This window comes from Oncorhynchus tshawytscha, linkage group LG05 (genome assembly GCF_018296145.1).
Source record: "Oncorhynchus tshawytscha isolate Ot180627B linkage group LG05, Otsh_v2.0, whole genome shotgun sequence".
NCBI lineage: Eukaryota > Metazoa > Chordata > Actinopteri > Salmoniformes > Salmonidae > Oncorhynchus > Oncorhynchus tshawytscha.
The window spans coordinates 15,307,501-15,334,748 of NC_056433.1; the positions used below are offsets into that span (position 1 = coordinate 15,307,501).

The 27,248-nt window shown below is 48.2% G+C and overlaps 1 protein-coding gene and 1 long non-coding RNA gene across 6 annotated transcripts in view; one reads left to right on the forward strand and one right to left on the reverse strand.

Moving 5' to 3' along the window:
* Window positions 1-27,248, reverse strand: part of LOC112249993 (AT-rich interactive domain-containing protein 1B) — a 92,450-nt gene that overhangs the window by 50,885 nt on the left and 14,317 nt on the right. For 3 of the 5 annotated variants that reach the window (XM_024419774.2, XM_024419776.2, XM_024419773.2), the window contains exon 4: window positions 13,150-13,260. The exons of the other annotated variants lie outside the window; for them this stretch is intronic. In XM_024419774.2, coding sequence (XP_024275542.1) covers window positions 13,150-13,260 — 111 coding nt within the window. The remainder of the gene's footprint in view (window positions 1-13,149; window positions 13,261-27,248) is intronic. 5 annotated transcript variants of the gene reach the window in all.
* Window positions 21,139-21,746, forward strand: LOC121846488. Its single transcript, XR_006083354.1, has 3 exons — window positions 21,139-21,212; window positions 21,347-21,386; window positions 21,445-21,746. It is a non-coding gene; the product is annotated as an uncharacterized LOC121846488 (long non-coding RNA).

Sequence of the window (27,248 nt, forward strand, 5' to 3'; positions counted from 1 at the left end):
GATATACCACGGCCGTCAGCCAATCAGCATTCAGGGCTCGACCCACCCAGTTTATAATCCAACATTAAAACAGCCTATAACCAACAGTTCTAATGAAATAATTACCTCATTCAGTGAATATGGTATCAAATGGCAAAACTGTCCTTCACAAGATAGCTAAGCAGGAGGGCTCTAGACTGACCTTTTCCAGGGCCAAGTAAGACAGGGAATGCATAATGGATATTTTGATGTGCAACACGTCAAAATAGGAACCAGAAATATGTTTGGCTCTTTAGAGATTAATTTGCCTGCAAGTTTTTTGTGCACATTGGCTATGCAACATAATTTACCACCTGAGGAAGTGGGAACTCAAACCACATTAGCTAGATTGCCAACTATCTGATGCTACATAGTCATGCCATTGGTAGGCCTATATTTTTTCATTTAACTAGGCAAGTCAGTTAAGAACTAATTCTTATTTACAATGACGGCCTAGGAACAGTGGGTTAACTGCCTTGTTCAGGGGCAGAACGTCAGATTTTTACCTTGTCAGCTCAGGGATTCGATCCAGCAATCTTTCGGTTACTGGCCCAACGCTCTAACCACTAGGCTACTTACTGTATTCACTGTCATCTCAATGATATAGTTAATTTGAAAAGTGGTGTCATTTCCTCTATATTGACAATTGAGAAATTATGGTTATACACACAAAGCTGAGAGTCCTCTTTTTAACAGTAGTTGTTCTAAAAACAGTCTGTCAGTATGCTTGTGCTTCTCAAAATGCATCTCTCCCTCACGCCGTGTACCAAGGGGGAGGGAGTGAGAGCCAGCAGAGAAACAGGGCAGATACCATCACACAGATTCCATGTTCATGTTTTTAAATGTATGTCAATTGTAAAGCCTTATCTTTAATGGACATTTTCATTTTGTGTCGGGACCCAGTAAGACTAGCTGTCGCCATTGGAGTCAGCTAATGGGGATCCAAATAAAATAACATTATAAACTTTAATTGTAGAAATCAGGTTAATGCACATTACTGTTGACCAAATAATAGTTTAGAACCCAAAAATCTGCAGGAGCATTGTGTAGTCTAATCACTGACATAAGCCTCTTGCTCTGGTAAGAGGAGGGCAATGACCGTGTCGATCATTTTTAGTTCATCGTCCCAGCTCTAGTTAGTTTTGTTATCTAGAAAGTTGTATAGGCTACCTTGCACTCTCCCTCTCTCAACGACCCGAATTGCACTGGCACATGCCCTGTACACACAGAGCTCCCGCCAACCACGTGGTTGGAACGCTCCCCAGCAACGTGGTTGGAACGCTCCCCAGCAACGTGGTTGGAACGCTCCCCAGCAACGTGGTTGGAACGCTCCCCAGCAACGTGGTTGGAACGCTCCCCAGCAACGTGGTTGGAACGCTCCCCAGCCACGTGGTTGGAACGCTCCCCAGCCACGTGGTTGGAACGCTCCCCAGCAACGTGGTTGGAACGCTCCCCAGCAACGTGGTTGGAACGCTCCCCAGCAACGTGGTTGGAACGCTCCCCAGCAACGTGGTTGGAACGCTCCCCAGCAACGTGGTTGGAACGCTTCCCAGCAACGTGGTTGGAACGCTTCCCAGCAACGTGGTTGGAACGCTTCCCAGCAACGTGGTTGGAACGCCACCCAGCAACGTGGTTGGAACGCTTCCCAGCAACGTGGTTGGAACGCTTCCCAGCAACGTGGTTGGAACGCTTCCCAGCAACGTGGTTGGAATGCTTCCCAGCAACGTGGTTGGAATGCTTCCCAGCAACGTGGTTGGAATGCTTCCCAGCAACGTGGTTGGAATGCTTCCCAGCAACGTGGTTGGAATGCTCTCTAACATCTTGAAAGTGCGCCTCTAGTATTATCTGATGTTTAAAAAAACTAAATCATTTTTTCCCGTGGTGGCAACAATTTAACAGAGGCACAATATAACGGAAACACTGTAGTCATCTCTAACATTTAAGACCTTTGAAAACTGAATTTAAAACATTTTAAGACTTAAGACCTTTAAATCAGAAATGTATTTAAGACTAAAACTTTAAAGGAGCTGCCGACACCCTGGGATTTGTGGCTTCTGCTGCTTGCCTTCAGGTCTATAAAACAGAGAAAGCCTCCCAAATGGTACCCTAATCCCTATTTAGTACACTAACCATACGGCTCTGGTCAAAAGTAGTGCACTTTATTGGGAATATGGTGACATTTGGGATGCAAACAGGAGTGATTTACTAAGATCCATCTAGTCTCTCAGCCTTTTCCCAATAAAGTGCACATTTCTTCCACAATTGGTTCATACTTAAACACCACTGGTGAATCAATGAACCATAATGATTCATCATGAGTTTTGTGGCAGACTAGGAATTTTTCTTGAAACAAAAGCCAGGTTGTTATTGGTTGGTAGAGCAAAATTTCACTGGTTTATCACTGAAGCAGCCATGTGTAAAGTGGTCATATAGACACGACCATCTAGCCAAAATTACACGCATTCTCTGCCTGGAAATGTGTTCCATTTAATGGTCAGTGTTTCAGATTTATACATATTTTATACCGGTATTAAATAGCAGCTCACCCATGTGACACTTACATCACGTCATAAATCAACCTTCTATTGCAGGTCATAACTCTGCTTATGGGCTAGATCCACTATACAGCACTGTTGCCTCCATTCTACTATATAGCCAAAAAGGTCTGGGGTATTGTGGCATATCTATTCCATCATGGTCATTGATGGAAACACACTGAATTCTCTTGTTAGGTGAGCACCTCAACAAATAGCTCTAGCTCCATTTCTGATTGTAAATACGTCATGGCCTGCCTGTTATCACACGCAAGACATGTGGGGCGGCAGGTAACCTAGTGGTTAGAGCGTTGGACTAGTAACCAAAAGGCTGCTAGATTGAATCCCGAGCTGACAAGGTAAAAATCTGTCGTTCTACCACATGAACAAGGCAGTTAACCCACTGTTCCTAGGCCATCATTATAAATAAGAATTTGTTCTTAACTGACTAGTTAAATAAAGGTTAAAGAAACAAATAAAATAAAAGAGCATTGAGAGGTAGAAAAAACATTCTGGGGCTGTGAAGCAATCTCAGGGTCATACTGGAAAAACTCATACACTACTATGACAAACACACACGAGGCCTGGCGTTGGGTCCAGCGCTCCAGCTTGGTGTCAATCATATGGTGGGGTCTGAAAGCCTGCCACGTGTGTGTGTGAGAGAAAGCCCAGAGCAGCACTGCGTAGGAGCTGTTCTAATAACACAGGCATCAGGACAAGATTACAACGCAAATCTGGGCTTTCTGCCGCAACAGGCAAGAAACCAAACCTCCCAGCTTATAGAGAGCTGCCTGCCACCTGCAACAACATTCAGCTAAAGCCAGGCCCTTCGGCTGTCCTAAATGGAATAGCGGAAGGCTGTGTGTGTCAGGAGACTACTCAGTCTTTGGAGGAGTGTGGAGGATCTGCAGTGGGGCATCGTGCTCACCATCTCTGATTTAGGCCTCCAATGGAATCCTATTCCCCATGTAATGTGATGCTTTTTGTTTTTAGTAAATACTTTAACACTTTTTTTCTTAAAACTGCATTGTTGGTTAAGGGCTTGTAAATAAGCATTTTACTGTAAGGTCTACACCTGTTGCAGTTATATGTGACAAATAACATGAGATTTGAATAGTGTGGTATTTGCCACAGGCCATCTCTGATACAGCGCCCAGCTATAGAAAGGCCTGGATGGTTGTAGGATACCATGTAGTTTAACTACGTCGGAGCGCACCAAACAGTCCCGACTCCACTCCGGCCTCTCCTATGAAACAGTGCTGGGAAATCATTTAGTGAACTTGGGCAATGGGCATACATTCCCAACAATGTTGATGTTCACACACTTGCTTTGCGATGTATGGAAAATCATTTTTCGGGAAATATTTGTAAGGTGTAGCTTAGGCAGAATTGAGTAAACACCACAGAACCAATTTTTTTCAACCACCCTGAGCTTTGAAGCAACCACACTCAAGTCGTCTTTTATCATATATTTACGGAAATCCCAAAAAATGGGGGGGCATTAACAGCGTTTTAAGGGAAGCCATGTCTCCAGGGTGAGGCAGTTTGCGTCTCAAATTGGGGGCGGGGGGTACTCTTCAAAAAGATTTACGGGCACTGATCAAAGCCTCGCTGCCTCCCTCCTGGATCCTGATTGAGCATCCAGCTTGGCCTGTTTACAATGGCGCCGGGGAAAGACGAAGCGGATTTGATTACGGCTTGAGAAGAAAACAAAGATGAAATGCCAGTTCCCGAGAGAGTTAAATATCATGTCACATTTCACAGGAATTCAATTAAAATGTGTGACACTTGAAAACAAAAAACTGACTGTGAACTCTAATACCAATCATGTTCCATCGTGTCCAAAACAGCAGAAGCACCCAATCACAGACTTCCACTGGGAATATTGACGCAAAATCGTATTAATAGCAGTAAGAAAACTAGAATGCGGTGAAAATAAAAATGTATTGCTAAAATACACTGGTCTCCGTCTATATGACGCACCACAGTCGGGCTCAATTGACACAATACTCAAATCTAAACAGGTGAATCTGTGGAGGGATGACAAGAATACGTTCCATTAGTAGAATGTGATTAGTACATAATCAGTTGCTAGAATATGCATATTTCTGAGGAGGCCGTTTCCTCGGCCCCGTTGCCATGGCAACACCAGCGGCAGAGGGGGAGAGCGGCAGAAGGGGGGGTGGCGAGGGTGAACCACACTACACTTATAGACATTTCATACCTTGAGGGTGGGATGACTGCTATATCTGATTAGGACTCGGCCCAATGAGAGGACTCGGCAGTAGCATTGGAAGTATAGTACCTATTCACTCTTTTCAGAGCCACTCTTCACCAGCATGCTGGTCTGGTCTACACAGACTTTCAACACAATTACCTGTGGTAGTCAGAGACAAATATGAAAGTGTGGACAGGGTTAGAAAGTTCCCTGCAGAATATTACCGTAATACTACCTGTGAGCACGCAAGCAACTGTGAACTAAACAGTTTTTTTATTTTTTATTATGATGCACGATATATCGGTGAACATATCAGAATCGGTCGATATTAGCTAAAAATGCCAGCATCGGTATCGGCCCGATGTCTAGTTTAACCCGAAGTCAAAGCTGACGTGCATACCTATAGAACACAGATAGATGAGAACATCTTCATATAGAACGGAGGTACATGACGTAATGTTGCCCTACACGTGCAACACAGCATTCCTAACCTAGCCCACAATGTCTGCTGTGTGGATCAACAGTCAACAAGTCAAACAGTCATTTGAAAGAGTAAGAACATTTCAGCAAGACAACTCAAAAGGTGAAATCCATTAAAGCCAAGATAATGGAATTGCCCTTGACAATCAACCGTTCTCGGTCGTGAGAGATGTTGGCTTTTGGTGACTAGTCGAGCACCGGCACACTTTTTTTCCCCCCCGGTACTATTTTTCAGATGTTGTCATAATGGAGTTACACAGTAATAACGCCACTGCTATGAGCTCCACAACTGACATTTGGACCAGCGATATCAGCCCCATGAGCAAGCGGAGTCTAACAGCACCGTGGGTCGTCGAGGATTTCGTACTGAGGAAAGTCATATTTCATGCTCATGAATGTGCTGGTTGTCATATCAATGGGATTTGAGAACATGTTTGAAACCTGAATATACTAGTTAGCTCCATTCGAGTAACTGACTCGAGAAATAAGCTCAACTGCACCTGCAGCAAATGTGATACCCTGTCATGGCATTGAAATGCCTGTTCAGGGGCCTCCCGGGTGGTGCAGTGGTTAAGGGCGCTGCACTGCAGCGCCAGCTGTGCCACCAGAGACTCTGAGTTTGCGCGCAGGCTCTGTCGTAACCGGCCGCGACCGGGAAGTCCGTGGGGCGACGCACAATCGGCCTAGCGTCGTCCGGGTTAGGGAGGGATTGGCCGGTAGGGATGTCCTGGTCTCATCGCGCACCAGCGACTCCTGTGGCGGGCCGGGCGCAGTGCGCGCTAACCAAGGTTGCCAGGTGCACGGTGTTTCCTCCGGCACATTGGCTGGCTTCCGGGTTGGATGCGCGCTGTGTTAAGAAGCAGTGCGGCTTGGTTGGGTTGTGCATCGGAGGACACATGACTTTCAACCTTCGTCTCTCCCGAGCCCTTACGGGAGTTGTAGCGATGAGACAAGATAGTAGCTACTAAAAACAATTGGATACCATGAAATTGGGGAGAAAAAGGGGAGAAAAAAAATGCCTGTTCAACAAAACTGACAGGGATGTAAACAAATGTGCACAACATTTGAGGTGAGCTTTATGTGCGTATGGAACATTTCAGCTCATGGGACAAACACTATATTAAGTTTATATTTTTGTTCAGTGTAGTATTCGTATTCGAATTCCTAATTCTAACACCACCGATTCAGTCACATGACAGTGGAGAGCACATGCCCATTCTGACTTCGCCAATGCTATGCTAACCAGTCAGCTAGCAGCTAGTGTGCAACGCTGCCCCTTTTCCCGACGAGGTGGGTGTTTTTACTGGCCCACATTGGCGAATGAAACCGTTGTCCTTGACAAAACTGCCCACGCAGGCTGTGAACAAGCAATTCGGCGGCATTCTCTACTGTGTCGCCACCAGGCTCGATGCTATGTACAAGGACCGCTACTTCGATGCAGACAAGAAACAGGGTTTACGTGAAATGTTACAGACACAGCGGGACAAGATGGAAACGGACACAGTAACAGTGCGCACCGAGGAAGAGAGGCCACTGACAGACAGAGCTGAAACTTCACTGCGTACGATGAAATTCTGGTTGAGAATGAAACGACTGAACAAATGAACAACGAAACAGCACAGCAAGTAAGTGAAAGAAATAGGTTTTACTGGTAATGGGGATAATCGTAAATTCCAACAAAATAACCCTTTTGTCAGTGTGGTGTGTGTATTTAACTAGGCAAGTCAGTTAAGAACAAATTCTTATTTACAATGACGGCCTTCCCCGGCCAAACCCGGACGACGCTGGGTCAATTGTGCGCCGCCCTATGGGACTCCCAACCACGGCTGGATGTGATACAGTCTGGATTCGAACCAGGGACTGTAGTGACACCTCTTGCACTGAGATGCAGTGCCTTAGACCGCTGTGTCCATGTGTGTGTTAACTATTGAACTGTACTAGAATGCTTAAAAAGGCAGCTAAAATGTTAAATATTGGTATCAGGTTTTTTGGGCAAGGAAAATATCAGATATCGGCCAAAAATGTCATATTGGTGAATCACTAAAAAACAATATATATTACATTCCTTCGCGGGGTTCCCTATGCCATTGTTTCTTGATGACACAGTGAGTGACTTACACTGTAAATAGAAGGAGTCTCTGCCTGCACACACTACATGACATACGTCCTTCCAAAGCTGCAGACCACACAGCATGTCTACAAGTCAACAACTAACCCACTAGCTTTCCACACACACACACACACACACACGCGCGCGCACGTTTATCAGGCACAGAGTGCATGACTTACACCATCACCAGGGACAAGAGAGAACTCCAATGTGAGACAAATGCATAATTAACTGATTATTTTTAAACAGCTGGCTGGCAATATGCCATCATCACAGATTGAATCCCATGCTGTCTATCTATAGCACATCGAACAATGGCATCTTTAAACCCTGCCTGAATGTTGCCCCAGAGAATCACCAGACCAAAACAGGATCAATTCAAATTACCCTTTGAAATCGAATCCAGCATTGAAATTCTGTGCGTACATCTCTCAGCTGCCACGCTTGTCCTAAATAATATCCGGCAATTACTCTTAAGTCGACTTCCATAATGATTTCTCCCTCTCAGGAGCATGAGAGAGGAAAGGGAGGGAAAATCTATTCTAGCCATACTTAGTGGTGCAAGAGAACCACCGAAACGCAGCCATGTCCACTAGAGGTCGACCGATGAATCTGAATGGCCGATTAATTAGGGATGATTTCAAGTTTTCATAACAACCGGAAACCAGTCATTTTGGACGCCGATTTTGCTGTTTTTTTTTACACCTTAATTTAATCTTTATTTAACAAGGCAAGTCAGTTAAGAACACATTCTTATTTTCAATGACAGCCAAGGAACAGTGGGTTAACTGTCTTGTTCAAGGGCAGAACGACAGATTTGTACCTTGTCAACTCAGGGATTCAATCTTGCAACCTTACGGTTAACTAGTCCAACGCTCTAACCACCTGCCTCACGAGGAGCCCGCCTGTTACGCGAATGCAGTAAGAAGCCAAGGTAAGTTGCTAGCTAGCATTACACTTAATCAATCATAATCACTAGTTATAACTACACATGGTTGATGATATTACTAGTTTATCTAGCGTGTCCTGCGTTGCATATAATCGGTGCTGTGCGCATTCGTGAAAAAGGACTGTCGTGGCTCCAACATGTACCTAACCATAAACATCAATGCTTTTCTTAAAATCAATACACAGAAGTAAATATTTTTAAACCTGCTTATTTAGCTAAAAGAAATCCAGGTTAGCAGGCAATGTTAACCAGGTGAAATTGTGTAACTTCTCTTGCGTTCATTACACGCAGAGTCAGGGTATATGCAACAGTTTGGGCCGCCTGGCTCATTGCGAACGAATTTGCCAGCATTTTACGTAATTATGACATAACATTACGACATAACATTACGACATAACATTACGACATAACATTATGACATAACATTAAAAGTTTGAGCAATGTATCAGAAAGGAAGGAATACTTAGACTGATGGATGCCACCCGTTAGATAAAATACGGAAACTAAGGCTTATATTTCTGTGTGTTATGTTATAATTAAGTCTATGATTTGATAGAGCAGTCTGACTGAGCGGTGGTGGGCACCAGCAGGCTCATAAGCATTCATTCAAACAGCACTTTTGTGCATTTTGCCAGCAGCTCTGCTGTTTATGAATTCAAGCCTATCAACTCCCGAGATAAGGCTGGTGTAACCGGTGTGAAATGGCTAGCTAGTTAGCGAGGTGCGCGCTAATAGCGTTTCAAACGTCACTCGCTCTGAGACTTGGAGTAGTTGTTCCCCTTGCTCTGCATGGGTAACGCTGCTTCGAGGATGGCTGTTGTCGATGTGTTCCTGGTTCGAGCCCAGGTAGGGGCGAGGAGAGGGACAGAAGCTATACTGTTACACTGGCAATACTAAAGTGCCTATAAGAACATCCAATAGTCAAAGGTATATGAAATACAAATGGTATAGAGAGAAATAGTCCTATAATTCCTATAATAACTATAACCTAAAACTTCTTACCTGGGAATATTGAAGACTCATGTTAAAAGGAACCCCCAGCTTTCATATGTTCTCATGTTCTGAGCAAGGAACTTAATTAAACGTTAGCTTTCTTACATGGCACATATTGCACTTTTACTTTCTTCTTCAACACTTTGTTTTTGCATTATTTAAACCAAATTGAACATGTTTCATTATTTAGTTGTGGCTAAATTGATTTGATTGATGTATTATATTAAGTTAAAATAAGTGTTCATTCAGTATGGTTGTAATTGTCTGCTTTTTTTGTCCTCCAATAATCGGTATCGGCGTTCAAAAATCATAATCGTTCGACCTCTAATGTCCACATCCAAAACAATGCTGTATCAGTAACTATGAAATGGACAGTCAAACGGAAGGAAAAATAAGTGGATGGGAGCAACGAGGAAGAGCTCCGACTGACAGAGAGCTGTGGGCCCACCCTGACTGACTCAGTTGAGCACTTAGACACGGCCGAACAGAGGAGACTGCAGCAGGGAATGAGGAGGAGTAAGGTTGAAGAGAGCCCTTCAGCACCCTCGCTCTCTCCAACCCTCCTCAATAAGACAGCAGCCTAAATAAGGTTTGTGTGGGCAGTCAGCTCAACAGCCATGGAGAACCAGCCCTCAGTGTTAGTGGGAGACTGGCCCAGAGCGACTAGAGAGAACCAGCCCTCAGTGTTAGTGGGAGACTGGCCCAGAGCGACTACAGACAAGTCCCTAATGGCACCCTACATAGTGCAGGACTAAGCTTAATCTGTGTATGGAAAACCAATCCCTTGGTGTCATCTGAAGAGAAGTATAGTTAAGATCTGACTCCCAAAATGGCTCCATATATTCCATAGTGCACTACTTCTGACCAGATGGAACCTTCAAAAGTAGTGCACTTTACAGGTAATATTACAGGTAATATTACAGGTAATATGGTGCTGGGTCTGAGTCCCACCATGGTCCCAGTTAAAGCCCTGTGGTCTTGTTAAAGTAGTGCACTTTACAGGTAATATGGTGCTGGGTCTGAGTCCCACCGTGGTCCCAGTTAATGCCCTGTGGTCTTGTTAAAGTAGTGCACTTTACAGGTAATTTGGTGCTGGGTCTGAGTCCCACCATGGTCCCAGTTAATGCCCTGTGGTCTTGTTAAAGTAGTGCACTTTACAGGTAATATGGTGCTGGGTCTGAGTCCCACCGTGGTCCCAGTTAATGCCCTGTGGTCTTGTTAAAGTAGTGCACTTTACAGGTAATATGGTGCTGGGTCTGAGTCCCACCATGGTCCCAGTTAAAGCCCTGTGGTCTTGTTAAAGTAGTGCACTTTACAGGTAATATGGTGCTGGGTCTGAGTCCCACCGTGGTCCCAGTTAAAGCCCTGGGGTCTTGTTAAAGTAGTGCACTTTACAGGTAATATTACAGGTAATATGGTGCTGGGTCTGAGTCCCACCATGGTCCCAGTTAAAGCCCTGGGGTCTTGTTAAAGTAGTGCACTTTACAGGTAATATGGTGCTGGGTCTGAGTCCCACCGTGGTCCCAGTTAATGCCCTGGGGTCTTGTTAAAGTAGTGCACTTTACAGGTAATTTGGTGCTGGGTCTGAGTCCCACCATGGTCCCAGTTAATGCCCTGTGGTCTTGTTAAAGTAGTGCACTTTACAGGTAATATGGTGCTGGGTCTGAGTCCCACCATGGTCCCAGTTAAAGCCCTGGGGTCTTGTTAAAGTAGTGCACTTTACAGGTAATATGGTGCTGGGTCTGAGTCCCACCATGGTCCCAGTTAAAGCCCTGGGGTCTTGTTAAAGTAGTGCACTTTACAGGTAATATGGTGCTGGGTCTGAGTCCCACCGTGGTCCCAGTTAAAGCCCTGGGGTCTTGTTAAAGTAGTGCACTTTACAGGTAATATGGTGCTGGGTCTGAGTCCCACCGTGGTCCCAGTTAAAGCCCTGGGGTCTTGTTAAAGTAGTGCACTTTACAGGTAATATGGTGCTGGGTCTGAGTCCCACCGTGGTCCCAGTTAAAGCCCTGGGGTCTTGTTAAAGTAGTGCACTTTACAGGTAATTTGGTGCTGGGTCTGAGTCCCACCATGGTCCCAGTTAAAGCCCTGGGGTCTTGTTAAAGTAGTGCACTTTACAGGTAATATGGTGCTGGGTCTGAGTCCCACCGTGGTCCCAGTTAATGCCCTGTGGTCTTGTTAAAGTAGTGCACTTTACAGGTAATATGGTGCTGGGTCTGAGTCCCACCATGGTCCCAGTTAAAGCCCTGTGGTCTTGTTAAAGTAGTGCACTTTACAGGTAATATGGTGCTGGGTCTGAGTCCCACCGTGGTCCCAGTTAAAGCCCTGTGGTCTTGTTAAAGTAGTGCACTTTACAGGTAATATTACAGGTAATATGGTGCTGGGTCTGAGTCCCACCGTGGTCCCAGTTAAAGCCCTGGGGTCTTGTTAAAGTAGTGCACTTTACAGGTAATATGGTGCTGGGTCTGAGTCCCACCGTGGTCCCAGTTAAAGCCCTGGGGTCTTGTTAAAGTAGTGCACTTTACAGGTAATATGGTGCTGGGTCTGAGTCCCACCGTGGTCCCAGTTAAAGCCCTGGGGTCTTGTTAAAGTAGTGCACTTTACAGGTAATATGGTGCTGGGTCTGAGTCCCACCATGGTCCCAGTTAATGCCCTGTGGTCTTGTTAAAGTAGTGCACTTTACAGGAAATATGGTGCTGGGTCTGAGTCCCACCGTGGTCCCAGTTAAAGCCCTGTGGTCTTGTTAAAGTAGTGCACTTTACAGGTAATATGGTGCTGGGTCTGAGTCCCACCGTGGTCCCAGTTAAAGCCCTGGGGTCTTGTTAAAGTAGTGCACTTTACAGGTAATATGGTGCTGGGTCTGAGTCCCACCGTGGTCCCAGTTAAAGCCCTGGGGTCTTGTTAAAGTAGTGCACTTTACAGGTAATTTGGTGCTGGGTCTGAGTCCCACCATGGTCCCAGTTAAAGCCCTGGGGTCTTGTTAAAGTAGTGCACTTTACAGGTAATATGGTGCTGGGTCTGAGTCCCACCGTGGTCCCAGTTAATGCCCTGTGGTCTTGTTAAAGTAGTGCACTTTACAGGTAATATGGTGCTGGGTCTGAGTCCCACCATGGTCCCAGTTAATGCCCTGTGGTCTTGTTAAAGTAGTGCACTTTACAGGTAATATGGTGCTGGGTCTGAGTCCCACCGTGGTCCCAGTTAAAGCCCTGGGGTCTTGTTAAAGTAGTGCACTTTACAGGTAATATGGTGCTGGGTCTGAGTCCCACCGTGGTCCCAGTTAAAGCCCTGGGGTCTTGTTAAAGTAGTGCACTTTACAGGTAATATGGTGCTGGGTCTGAGTCCCACCGTGGTCCCAGTTAAAGCCCTGGGGTCTTGTTAAAGTAGTGCACTTTACAGGTAATATGGTGCTGGGTCTGAGTCCCACCGTGGTCCCAGTTAAAGCCCTGGGGTCTTGTTAAAGTAGTGCACTTTACAGGTAATATGGTGCTGGGTCTGAGTCCCACCATGGTCCCAGTTAAAGCCCTGGGGTCTTGTTAAAGTAGTGGCAAGGACCCAAAAGGTCATGTCAGCCCTGACAAGTGTTAAGGACATGGCTCCTGCCCTGCAATAAATATTTAAAATGTAGGCTGATGCAGTGTGTGTGCCTCAGGGTTGAGCTCAATTCCAATTGCAGTCAATGAAGTAAACTAAAACCCTGGATGTGTGTGTGTTGCAGTTCCCTCAGTACATTTTGCCGTGCATTTCGAGTGCTGTTCAGTATGCGTTTCCAGTGGTTGTGAAGTAGCCTTACAGCACATTTTGTGGTGCAGTGCTTGCTGGTGTTTTTCAGAAACTGAAGTGGACTTACAGGTAGACTGGAGGGTCTGTCCTGCTGGCTGAGGCCCATCTCCTCATGGTTGAGCTTCCCAGGGGTCATAGGAGATTGGGCCCTATTGACATAGCCCTCTTGTGACACCTCCTATACAGACAGAGAATGACAGAACACACACACACACAGAACGAGAGAGGGGGGACAGGAGAGAGCGAGTGCAGGAGAGAGGACGGAAAGAGCGAGCGAGGACAGGAGAGAGGACGGAAAGAGCGAGCGAGGACAGGAGAGAGAGAGAGAGCGAGCGAGCGAGGACAGGAGAGAGAGAGAGAGAGAGCGAGCGAGCACAGGAGAGAGAGAGAGCGAGCGAGCGAGCACAGGAGAGAGAGAGAGCGAGCGAGCGAGCACAGGAGAGAGAGAGCGAGCGAGCGAGGACAGGAGAGAGAGAGCGAGCGAGCGAGCACAGGAGAGAGAGAGCGAGCGAGCGAGCACAGGAGAGAGAGAGCGAGCGAGCGAGGACAGGAGAGAGAGAGCGAGCGAGCGAGGACAGGAGAGAGAGAGCGAGCGAGCGAGCACAGGAGAGAGAGCGCGAGCGAGGACAGGAGAGAGAGCGCGAGCGAGGACAGGAGAGAGAGCGCGAGCGAGGACAGGAGAGAGAGCGCGAGCGAGGACAGGAGAGAGAGCGCGAGCGAGGACAGGAGAGAGAGCGCGAGCGAGGACAGGAGAGAGAGCGAGCGAGGACAGGAGAGAGAGCGCGAGCGAGGACAGGAGAGAGAGCGCGAGCGAGGACAGGAGAGAGAGCGCGAGCGAGGACAGGAGAGAGAGCGCGAGCGAGGACAGGAGAGAGAGCGCGAGCGAGGACAGGAGAGAGAGCGAGCGAGCGAGGACAGGAGAGAGAGAGAGAGCGAGCGAGGACAGGAGAGAGAGAGAGAGAGAGCGAGCGAGGACAGGAGAGAGAGCGAGCGAGCGAGGACAGGAGAGAGAGAGAGAGCGAGCGAGCGAGCGAGGACAGGAGAGAGAGAGAGAGCGAGCGAGCGAGGACAGGAGAGAGAGAGAGAGCGAGCGAGCGAGGACAGGAGAGAGAGAGAGCGAGCGAGCGAGGACAGGAGAGAGAGCGAGCGAGCGAGGACAGGAGAGAGAGCGCGAGCGAGGACAGGAGAGAGAGAGCGAGCGAGCACAGGAGAGAGCGAGCGAGGACAGGAGAGAGCGAGCGAGGACAGGAGACAGCGAGCGAGCGAGAGAGGACAGGAGACAGCGAGCGAGCGAGGACAGGAGACAGCGAGCGAGCGAGAGAGGACAGGAGACAGCGAGCGAGCGAGAGAGGACAGGAGACAGCGAGCGAGCGAGAGAGGACAGGAGACAGCGAGCGAGCGAGGACAGGAGAGAGCGAGCGAGCGAGAGAGGACAGGAGAGAGCGAGCGAGAGAGGACAGGAGAGAGCGAGCGAGCGAGAGAGGACAGGAGAGAGCGAGCGAGCGAGAGAGGACAGGAGAGAGCGAGCGAGCGAGAGAGGACAGGAGAGAGCGAGCGAGCGAGAGAGGACAGGAGAGAGCGAGCGAGCGAGAGAGGACAGGAGAGAGCGAGAGAGGACAGGAGAGAGCGAGCGAGCGAGCGAGGACAGGAGAGAGCGAGCGAGAGAGGACAGGAGAGAGCGAGCGAGCGAGGACAGGAGAGAGCGAGCGAGCGAGGACAGGAGAGAGCGAGCGAGAGAGGACAGGAGAGAGCGAGCGAGCGAGGACAGGAGAGAGCGAGCGAGCGAGGACAGGAGAGAGCGAGCGAGCGAGGACAGGAGAGAGCGAGCGAGCGAGGACAGGAGAGAGCGAGCGAGCGAGAGAGGACAGGAGAGAGCGAGCGAGAGAGGACAGGAGAGAGCGAGCGAGCGAGAGAGGACAGGAGAGAGCGAGCGAGCAGGAGAGAGGACAGGAGAGAGCGAGCGAGCGAGCGAGAGAGGACAGGAGAGAGCGAGCGAGCGAGAGAGGACAGGAGAGAGCGAGAGAGGACAGGAGAGAGCGAGAGAGGACAGGAGAGAGCGAGCGAGCGAGGACAGGAGAGAGAGAGCGAGCGAGCGGGAGAGGACAGGAGAGAGCGAGCGAGCGAGAGAGGACAGGAGAGAGCGAGCGGGAGAGGACAGGAGAGAGCGAGCGAGCGAGAGAGGACAGGAGAGAGCGAGCGAGCGAGAGAGGACAGGAGAGAGCGAGCGAGCGAGGACAGGAGAGAGCGAGCGAGCGAGAGAGGACAGGAGAGAGCGAGCGAGCGAGAGAGGACAGGAGAGAGCGAGCGAGGACAGGAGAGAGCGAGAGAGGACAGGAGAGAGCGAGAGAGGACAGGAGAGAGCGAGCGAGCGAGAGAGGACAGGAGAGAGCGAGAGAGGACAGGAGAGAGCGAGCAGAGCGAGAGAGGACAGGAGAGAGCGAGCGAGAGAGGACAGGAGAGAGCGAGCGAGCGAGGACAGGAGAGAGCGAGCGAGAGAGAGACAGGAGAGAGCGAGCGAGGACAGGAGAGAGCGAGCGAGCGAGGACAGGAGAGAGCGAGCGAGCAGAGGACAGGAGAGAGCAGGAGAGAGCGAGCGAGCGAGAGAGGACAGGAGAGAGCGAGCGAGCGAGAGAGGACAGGAGAGAGCGAGCGAGCGAGCGAGGACAGGAGAGAGCGAGCGAGCGAGCGAGAGAGGACAGGAGAGAGCGAGCGAGCGAGCGAGAGAGGACAGGAGAGAGCGAGCGAGCGAGAGAGGACAGGAGAGAGCGAGCGAGCGAGCGAGAGAGGACAGGAGAGAGCGAGCGAGCGAGCGAGAGAGGACAGGAGAGAGCGAGCGAGCGAGCGAGACAGGAGAGGAGAGAGCGAGCGAGCGAGCGAGAGAGGACAGGAGAGAGCGAGCGAGAGAGCGAGCGAGAGAGACAGGAGAGAGCGAGCGAGCGAGCGAGGACAGGAGAGCGAGCGAGCGAGAGAGGACAGGAGAGAGCGAGCGAGCGAGAGGACAGGAGAGAGCGAGCGAGCGAGGACAGGAGAGAGCGAGAGCGAGCAGAGCGAGCGAGCGAGGACAGGAGAGAGCGAGCGAGGACAGGAGAGAGCGAGCGAGCGAGACAGGAGAGAGCGAGCGAGCGAGCGAGGACAGGAGAGAGCGAGCGAGCGAGAGAGAGGAGAGAGGAGGAGAGAGCGAGCGAGCGAGAGAGGACAGGAGAGAGCGAGCGAGCGAGGACAGGAGAGAGCGAGCGAGCGAGGACAGGAGAGAGCGAGCGAGGACAGGAGAGAGCGAGCGAGCGAGCGAGGACAGGAGAGAGCGAGCGAGCGAGAGAGGACAGGAGAGAGCGAGCGAGCGAGAGAGGACAGGAGAGAGCGAGGAGAGAGAGGACAGGAGAGAGCGAGCGAGCGAGAGAGGAGAGGAGCGAGCGAGGACAGGAGAGAGAGAGGACAGGAGAGAGCGAGCGAGCGAGAGAGGACAGGAGAGAGCGAGCGAGCGAGAGAGGACAGGAGAGAGCGAGCGAGCGAGAGAGGACAGGAGAGAGCGAGCGAGCGAGAGAGGACAGGAGAGAGCGAGCGAGCGAGAGAGGACAGGAGAGAGCGAGCGAGCGAGAGAGGACAGGAGAGAGCGAGCGAGCGAGAGAGGACAGGAGAGAGCGAGCGAGCGAGAGAGGACAGGAGAGAGCGAGCGAGGACAGGAGAGAGCGAGCAGGAGCGAGCGAGGACAGGAGAGCGAGCGAGCAGGAGAGAGCGAGGACAGGAGAGAGCGAGCGAGCAGAGAGAGGACAGGAGAGAGCGAGCGAGCGAGAGAGGAGCAGGACAGAGCGAGCGAGCAGAGAGAGGACAGGAGAGAGCGAGCGAGCGAGCGAGGACAGGAGCGAGCGAGCGAGAGAGGACAGGAGAGAGCGAGCGAGGACAGGAGAGAGCGAGCGAGCGAGAGAGGAGCAGGACAGAGAGAGCGAGCAGGAGAGAGAGCGAGCACAGGAGAGAGCGAGCGAGCACAGGAGAGAGCGAGCGAGGACAGGAGAGAGCGAGCGAGCGAGCGAGGACAGGAGAGAGCGAGCGAGCACAGGAGAGAGCGAGCGAGCGAGAGAGGACAGGAGAGAGCGAGCGAGCGAGAGAGGACAGGAGAGAGCGAGCGAGCGAGCGAGGACAGGAGAGAGCGAGCGAGCGAGCGAGGACAGGAGAGAGCGAGCGAGAGAGCGAGCGAGGACAGGAGAGAGCGAGCGAGAGAGCGAGCGAGGACAGGAGAGAGCGAGAGAGCGAGCGAGGACAGGAGAGAGCGAGCGAGGACAGGAGAGAGCGAGCGAGGACAGGAGAGAGCGAGCGAGGACAGGAGAGAGCGAGCGAGGACAGGAGAGAGCGAGCGAGGACAGGAGAGAGCGAGCGAGGACAGGAGAGAGCGAGCGAGGACAGGAGAGAGCGAGCGAGGACAGGAGAGAGCGAGCGAGACAGGAGAGAGCGAGCGAGGACAGGAGAGAGCGAGCGAGGACAGGAGAGAGCGAGCGAGGACAGGAGAGAGCGAGCGAGGACAGGAGAGAGAGCGAGCGAGCGAGCGAGGACAGGAGAGAGCGAGCGAGGACAGGAGAGAGCGAGCGAGGACAGGAGAGAGCGAGCGAGCGAGCGAGGACAGGAGAGAGCGAGCGAGCGAGCGAGGACAGGAGAGAGCGAGCGAGCGAGCGAGGACAGGAGAGAGCGAGCGAGGACAGGAGAGAGCGAGCAGGAGAGAGCGAGCGAGGACAGGAGAGAGCGAGCGAGCGAGCAGGAGAGAGCGAGACAGGAGAGAGCGAGCGAGCAGAGAGAGAGAGCGAGCGAGGACAGGAGAGAGCGAGCGAGCGAGAGAGGACAGGAGAGAGCGAGCGAGCGAGCGAGGACAGGAGAGAGCGAGCGAGCGAGCGAGGACAGGAGAGAGCGAGCGAGCGAGAGAGGACAGGAGAGAGCGAGCGAGAGAGGACAGGAGAGAGCGAGCGAGAGAGGACAGGAGAGAGCGAGCGAGAGAGGACAGGAGAGAGCGAGCGAGAGAGGACAGGAGAGAGCGAGCGAGAGAGGACAGGAGAGAGCGAGCGAGCAGAGAGAGGACAGGAGAGAGCGAGCGAGAGAGGACAGGAGAGAGCGAGCGAGAGAGGACAGGAGAGAGCGAGCGAGAGAGGACAGGAGAGAGCGAGCGAGAGAGGACAGGAGAGAGCGAGCGAGAGAGGACAGGAGAGAGCGAGCGAGAGAGGACAGGAGAGAGCGAGCGAGAGAGGACAGGAGAGAGCGAGCGAGAGAGGACAGGAGAGAGCGAGCGAGAGAGGACAGGAGAGAGCGAGCGAGAGAGGACAGGAGAGAGCGAGCGAGAGGACAGGAGAGAGTGAGAGGACAGGAGAGAGTGAGCGAGAGAGATTCAGGTTGAAGGAGAAGTGAAACAGAAATGTACTAATCCATTTCTGCTGACATTTAAAATGCGCCCCCCCCCTCTGCCAACAAACAACTGCCTTTAATCCGAAGAGCTCAAACATGGAGTGGAGAATGGATGATTTGTACTGTTTTGTTTACGGTACACTGTCCTTCTCTCAGCACATACCAAAGCTGCAGGCTAAAGTTTAATCTAGACCTGGTTTCCTCTATCATAAATCGCTCCCGTTTCACCCCAGCTGCCAAACTAACCCTGATTCAGATGACCATCCTACCCATGTTAGATTACAGAGAAGTAATTTATAGATCGGCATGTAAGGGTGCTCTCGAGGTTCTTTACCTTTCGACCATCAGATTTGCCACCAATGCTCCTTATAGGACACATCACTGCACTTTATACTCCTCTGTAAACTGGTCATCTCTGTAAACCTGTCGCAAGACCCACTGGTTGATGCTTATTTATAAAACCCTCTTAGGCCTCACTCCCCCCTGTCTGAGATATCTACTGCAGCCCTCATCCTCCACATACAACACCCATTCTGCCAGTCACATTCTGTTAAAGATCCCCAAAGCACACACATCCCTGGGTCGCTCCTCTTTTCAGTTCACTGCAGCTAGCGACTGGAACGAGCTGCAACAAACACTAAAACTGGACGGTATTATCTCCATCTCTTCATTCAAAGACTCAAATCATGGACACTTACTGACAGTTGTGGCTGCTGTGTGGGATGTATTGTTGCCTCTACCTTGACCTTTTTGCCCAATTATGTTTGTACCATGTTTTGTGCTGCTACCATGATGTGTTGCTACCATGTTGTGTTGTCATGTGTTGCTGCCTTGCTATGTTGTTGTCCTAGGTCTCTCTTTATGTAGTGTTGTCTCTCTTGTCGTAATGTGTGTTTTGTCCTATATTTTTAATTTGAATCCCAGGCCCCCATCCCCGCAGGAGGCCTTTTGGTATCTCCACCCAGCACAGCCAGAAGAGGACTGGTCACCCCACATATGCTCTCTCTAATTCTCTCTCTCGGAGGACCTGAGCCCTTGGACCATGCCCCAGGACTACCTGACATGATGACTTCTTGCTGTCCCCAGTCCATCTGACCGTGCTGCTGCTCCAGTTTCAACTGTTCTGCCTTATTATTATACGACCATGCTGGTCATTTATGAACATTTGAACATCTTGGCCATGTTCTGTTATAATCTCCACCCGGCACAGCCAGAAGAGGACTGGCCACCCCACATAGCCTGGTTCCTCTCTAGGTTTTGGCCTTTCTAGGGAGTTTTTCCTAGCCACCGTGCTTCTACACCTGCATTGCTTGCTGTGTGGGGTTTTAGGCTGGGTTTCTGTACAGCACTTTGAGATATCAGCTGATGTAAGAAGGGCTTTATAAATACATTTGATTTGATTTGGTAGGCCGTCATTGTGAATAAGAATTGGTTCTTAACTGACTTGCCTAGTTAAATAAAGGTTGAATAAAATAAATCATACTGATTAGTATAAACTGGCCTGCAGCCCAGTGACTCAGCAGACATGAAATCTTCTGTGGTTCATTTATTTTGTAGGATTTCCTCAAAACGAGAGCCTACCATTTCCTGAGGTGAGCAAATACTCAGGAGGAAGCCAGTCAGATCACTGAGAATCAGTCTGTTTGAAATGAGGCAATGAGAAAAACACAGACGACTAGTCCCATTAAGCCGGTAGCCTGGTGAGATATTTACAGACTGAGCAGGGCTGGCCAGGTTTACTCAAGTGGAGTGCAGTGTTAGCTGGGTCACGGCCAGGTCAGACACAGGCCAATGTTTACACTCCGAGGATGCCATCAGAGCTCTGTCGTACTCGCTCACATGCTGGTTGTATGGAACAGCTGCTCTGGCACAAAAAAGACCACTTCCCTCAACAGGCAGGGAGGGCCAGAGGAGAGGAGTGGGGCATGTACTCTGTGTGTGTCTGGGAGGGCCAGAGGAGAGGGGCATGTACTCTGTGTGTGTGTGTGTCTGGGAGGGCCACGCACAGGAAACTAATCATAGTGAAAGTATGCAGCCAGACAGAGGCCAACTCCACCCCCACTCAACTCTACTTGAGTTGTGCATACATTGGGATGAACATGGGTTTCATCTGCTGATGCATCATATGACGGATGATATATTGGAGTTGAGGTTTGTATGCGTTATAGAACAAAATCCTGAATAATAAAACATTTCCAATGAAATTCAGCGGGTCTGTTTTTCCATTCTTCAATACCTCTTCCAGATCATTAAGGACGTTCACACAGTGTAATGTAGGCATAGTGTTGTACAAGCTCTCAGCCAGGAAGGCTGACAAACAGCGATATTACAAATAGCTTACACATTAAAGAGTTCCTTTGCTTGTGAAATGCTTGGCTACACAGTAATAAAATATGTTCCAAGGGAGTGTGTTTGAGGTACAGAGAGGGATGCGTGATGTAAGGGAATGTGTTTGAGGTACGGAGAGGGATGCGTGATGTAAGGGAATGTGTTTGAGGTACGGAGAGGGATGCGTGATGTAAGGGAATGTGTTTGAGGTACGGAGAGGGATGCGTGATGTAAGGGAATGTGTTTGAGGTACGGAGAGGATGCGTAATGTAAGGGAATGTGTTTGAGGTGGGGCGAGGGATGCGTGATGTAAGGGAATGTGTTTGAGGTGGGGTGTTTGAGGTACGGAGGGATGCGTGATGTAAGGGAATGTGTTTGAGGTACGGAGAGGGATGCGTGATGTAAGGGAATGTGTTTGAGGTGCGTGATGTAAGGAAATGGAGAGGGATGCGTGATGTAAGGGAATGTGTTTGAGGTGGGGCGAGGGATGCGTGATGTAAGGAAATGTGTTTGAGGTGGAGAGGGGATGCGTGATGTAAGGGAATGTGTTTGAGGTACGGAGAGGGATGCGTGATGTAAGGGAATGTGTTTGAGGTGGTGGGCGAGGGATGCGTGATGTAAGGGAATGTGTGTTTAAGGGAATGTGTTTGAGGTGGGGCGAGGGATGCGTGATGTAAGGGAATGTGTTTGAGGTGGGGCGAGGGATGCGTGATGTAAGGGAATGTGTTTGAGGTGGGGCGAGGGATGCGTGATGTAAGGGAATGTGTTTGAGGTGGGGCGAGGGATGCGTGATGTAAGGGAATGTGTTTGAGGTACGGAGAGGGATGCGTGATGTAAGGGAATGTGTTTGAGGTACGGCGAGGGATGCGTGATGTAAGGGAATGTGTTTGAGGTGGGGCGAGGGATGCGTGATGTAAGGGAATGTGTTTGAGGTACGGAGAGGGATACGTGATGTAAGGGAATTAAACAAAGCATCCAGTGGCAACAAAGCATCACAATATGGGTGAATCCCAAATGGCACCCTATTCCCTATATAGTGCACTACTTTCGATCATGGGACACAGTGCACTACTTTTGACTAGAGCCCAATGTCGGGGATAGGGAGCCATTTGAGTTGCAACATATCTGACAGGCTCTATGTGATGGAGGTCAACAGGAAATACATTAGACTGTATCAGCAATAGCACAGCTACCAGTTAAAATGTACATTTTATTATTATTCCCCAAAGCAACCGTCCACTGGGTGCTCAAGAATACACCCGTCGCCAGCAAGCAACCGGTTCATTATGTAATCATGTCTATTTCACCTATCATGATTGTTGTGTGCCCTCAAAAAGCTGCATTCCTTATTTTAAAAGAGATTTGCATCTAACCCGTGTCTCAGTGCTATTCAGTTTTTTTTTTTTTTAGGTGCTGACACTTAATCACCAATGAATTCTAGTGAATCATTTCAGAAGAAAACACTCATCAAGTTGCAGGGATCTGCAAGGGTGTGCTGTTACCATAGAGACGCAGACTATGAGAGTGGTAGGGCTGCCTGACCAGGTTCATCAATTCTTGTTAACTATAGGCCTTTATCCAGTCAAACGGATCCGGAGAGAGAAAAGCTACTCTTTTACTTTAAAGCCGATTTTAAGGCCAAATTCATCCTTCCTGCCAAGCGTAACGTGACCTCCAATCTAAGCCGAGAGCTGCATTCACAGCATCAGTAAAATGCAGAGGAGGGCTTGGACCCTGGCTGCTCCCTTCAGGAGAGCGTTCTTCACGGAGACCAGGCATGACAGCCAAGCTGCCGGGCTGCAGTCAGCCACAGCATGCATTCCAAATCACACCCTATTCCCTATGTTAGGAATCCCCAACTGGTGGCCCACTGGTGACTTTAGTTAGCTTTCGTGGCCCCAAAATAGTGTGTGTGTGTGTGTGGGGGGGGGGGACATAAGACTGCAAAAACACCAGCAAATCGGCGCAAAGTGATTTTAATTTTGGAATTCTTCACAGTGCACCCATTTCACCCGCTGTGCGACCTGACGTTTTTTTTTAGGAGCACCAGTATGCCTAGAAAACAAATCACCCAGACGGTAATTGTTGCAATCAATGATTACTTCACTGTACCGCAACCCGGTGCTCCTAAAGCGTTCAAGTTAGGCGCACACGTGCTCCTTGTAAAAACAAAAAGGCCAATCGTAGAGCCCTGAAAGTCTTACCAGGCAAAGAGAGATACTGTATATGTGATCCAGGATTTCCGTTAGCTGGCAATTTATGTCTTCTGGCTGGAAAAAATTATGAAAAGCTGAAAACTGTTACCGGCAAAAAAATCTAAAAGAAAAAGAAACGCACACCTATTTAGGCGAGGTGCTGGCTAGAGGTGCTGGCTAGAGGTGCTGGCTAGAGGTGCTGGCTAGCGGAGTAGAAAACTTGACAATAAAAAGAGAGCCGCACACTCTAGGAGCTCAGATGCAAAAATGTTATTATCAACGTTTCGACAGCCAAGCTGTCTTCATCAGGGTATAATCACAAACACTGTGGGATGAATCGTTTATATAGTGTCAAAAGACACAGGTGTCTAATCATGGCCAAGAGTGGCCTAATATCATTGGTTAATTATCAAATATTAAAATGTCATACAAAGAACAGCATACAAACAAATGGAGAGCATACGATCATAGATTCATTTGACTACACAAGCTTACAAACAATTACAATGGCAAAGTCACAAGAATGGCTTCAGATCAAAGTCTACGTTGAGACCGAAGGGCGCAAGGGTCTTTAAGTTAAAGATCCAGGCAGCCTCTCGTTTTAACAATAAATTATCAGGGTCACCCCCTCTCCTAGGGGGGTGACATGTTCGATGCCAATACAACGCAGAGACGAAATCGAGTGGCCTGCCTCCAAGAAGTGGGCCGCAACTGGGTAAGTAAAGTTCTTACACCTAATGGTGCTACGATGCTCTGAGATACGTACTTTTAATTTGTGCTTTGTTTTACCTACATAATTTTTATCACAAGGACAAGTTATAAGATAAATAACTGCCTTAGTGGAGCATGTAATAACACCTTTGATTGGGATCGATTTCCTTGTTTGTGGGTGTTTGAAGGATCTACATTTATAAGTACCATTGCATTGAGCACAGCCATTACATTTGTAATTTCCATCCAGCAGGGGCGCAAATAGACGTAGTTCAGGAATATCTTGGGGTGGTAAATCAGAGTGTACCAATTGGTCTCTGAGATTTCTGCCCCGCGAGAATACGACCAAGAGAAGGTCAGAAAACACATTACCGAGACTATCATCGGATTTTAGGTGCCAATGTTTGTGAACAATTCCCTTAATTTGTTCAGAGCACTTTGAATAGCGGGTAGTTAGAACACAAGAATGCGTCTTTTTGCGAGACTGACCTTGAAAAAGGTCATGTTTTGTTTTGAATTTTCTCAGTGGCAATATTCATCTGATCATTCTTGTAGCCCTTCTCCTTGAACTTTCTTTGCATTTCAGCCATATTTCTGTCAAAATCTGATTGTTTTTTGCAAAAAATTGACCAGGACAAAAAAAATCCTTTTGCAAAATAATGCTTTTTATTCATTGACGGAAATACATTTATTCAGTCTATAGGTTGATTTAATAATTTAGTGGAATTAAATTGGCCTGTGTTTTTTCTTGTTAGTCGTCATGTATCTGATTTATCACACGCGTACAGCGTACACAGCGTACACAGCGTACACAGCGTACACAGCGTACACAGCGTACAGCGTACAGCGTACACAGCGTACACAGCGTACACAGCGTACACAGCGTACAGCGTACAGAGCCTATTTGAGATTGATTTCTCCTGCAGCTCCTCACTTGGTTGCTGCTTCAGTAAAAACCTGCTTTTAGAAGCCCATTCATTGCGCAACAATTCTAAATGCAATCGCGTGTTAAAAACGGTATTGGTGCACGATTAAAAAGAGCTACTATTTTTAATCCTCAACTGGTAATTGAAGCTGACTCTCCCATTCAAGTGCAGGCAACAGGCTGCCAGTGCCTCACTCTCCACTTTACAATGTGAGCTGGAGGTAGTGTGCATTTTGAAAACAAACTAAATTGTTTAAAACCTGAATATTTTATCTTATATTATGGAGACATGTTTTACCTTGCTTCAAAGTAGCCTGTAGACAAAATCTCACCATGGAAACATGGAGGCAATTATTTGAAAAGGACTTTAAAGGCAGCGCGTGACGTTCAAGTTGGGAAGGCGTAGTTATGATTTTCATATGTGCATTTTCGTGGAACATATATCTATATTTTTTTTTATCAGAAAATATTAATTAAATTGATCAAGTTAAAAATCAACTAATGCAACATCACCAGCCCCTGCCATATGCATTGATACACCATGATCCATTGGCAGCTAAAGAAATGAGTGCTTAGAACTCATAGCCTATAGGCCAATGCAGCAGTAGGCCTGTAACTTCCATTGCTCTTTCACCTCGAGGATTGGTGGTTATCGAGGGGGAGATTGTTGGGAAGATTTTTCAAATAGCGTACAGTGAGGAAGTATAGTTTTAATATATTATCAACACCCTTTCCTACATTTCCACAGAGCAGGCCAGGTACTTCTATGCATTCTCAGGCACGCGCGCTCCCTCAACATTTTCAGGACAAAGAAATCAGATAAGTGCTAATTGCTCACATGGAACACTCCAAACAAAAGACAATGACAGTTTTTTTGTTAGTCTCGTAAATGGTTATGAAATTAACCAAAACTTTCTCACAAGTGTAGCAGGTTGTGAAATCTGCAAACAACATTTCCACTCCAAGAATGAGAACTGTAATTGACTAATTAATACATGCATTAACATAAATTCATGGATCCAAATGACTGGGATTACATTTACTACTGATGACATACGTAATGAGGAATTCATCAAAATTGCAAACAATTCACACAATGAATGGGCAAGAGACAGCTTGGACTCGCGTCTATCTTTACCACACCCCTCCCTTTCTTCTCAAGACACATTATCTACACACATTTTAGATGTGTTTTACTGACAGCCACAACTCAATCAGCTAGGCCTATTGCCACGCGCGCTGCCCAAACTGCAGGCTTTCCAAATAGGCATAAGGCCTATGAGCTTGCAATTTGAAACAATCCACAGCTCTTTTTTTAAAGAAGCTAAATTATCCTGGATTCCTCTCTTTCTGCATAGACAGACAATTTCCATTTACTTCCCTATTGGACCCCCACTATTAGGGCCTAAAACTCACATTTACATTTTTTCAGACTTATGGGCAATTCAAAATATAGACATCTCAATTTTATTTTATGTTGTCTCTAAATAAGCATTGTTGAACAATTAAAAGGTCAAATCCACTGCATTTAAAACAGTCAGCAATAATGAATTCAGAGTTTGTGTAATCATACCGAGGCTGAATAGATGCCTTCCACAACCATAAAATCATTTATTGGCCAATAAAAACTGATCAGGCTTTCAGTTGTGTCTTTAAAAAAGCCCTTTTTTGTTACGAATGTAACTAGAACCATGCATAATGCACATTCACTAATAATGTAGCAGGTATTCTAGAAAATTAACACCGGTCTCAATCTCTCAAGCACAAGCCCACGTGCTAGTTAGTACCCAGCTAATATTTATATTTCAGGTGTAGCCAACTTGGATCTAGGTATAATTTCTGATCTGAATTCAGCTAACAAGGCAAAACAGTTTAATTGTTATGAACACACCCTTCTGTCCGTCTCGGTTTGAACTGCATGCTAGCCTGTCCACTTTGTTCACAGGTTGAAATCAAGTGGCCTGACTTATTTCTCAGAATGAGTTGCCGATTCCTTTGATAGTTATATGCTTATTGCAAACTTAAAAAAAAAATAAAAAAACAGACTAAACAGCGAGTATAACAATCTTGATTTTACTATAATGCTGCTAGCAATACGTGGTACCATAATGCGCACACAATGAACTGAGCATTTTCCAGAATGAATGTTCATTGGTACATCCATTGTAGTAGTGTCTGCTCTCCTCGAAATGTGAGGAGTAGAAACAGGGTATGGGTGGAAAGGTTAACTTCTCTATTACAGTAAAATAATGTCTTGAAACAGCTTGTCAGAGGAAGAAGTGATCTCTCATCTTTCTTGTTGTGAGTGGTATGGGGAGGGGCTTGGGAGAAAGTGGCGAAGCGAGAGCTTACACTCTCGCCAAAATGTGTCCAAAATAAGCCCAGTGCGTTTCTATGCACTTATTTGTAACTTAGGCTTGAAACCTGCTTTCCGGTCTTTGGGACAACAACTCCCATTGTTAAGGCAGAGACATGAGCATCTCGTTATTATATTACAGATCTCTGGTGTAAATGGGAAGGTGACCAGCACAGAAGGAGTGAACGAGACCAAAAAAACAACATGAGAACAAACGCTCATAAAAACTAAGAAATACAAAAATCTTGATTCTGAGAAAAACTTGATTC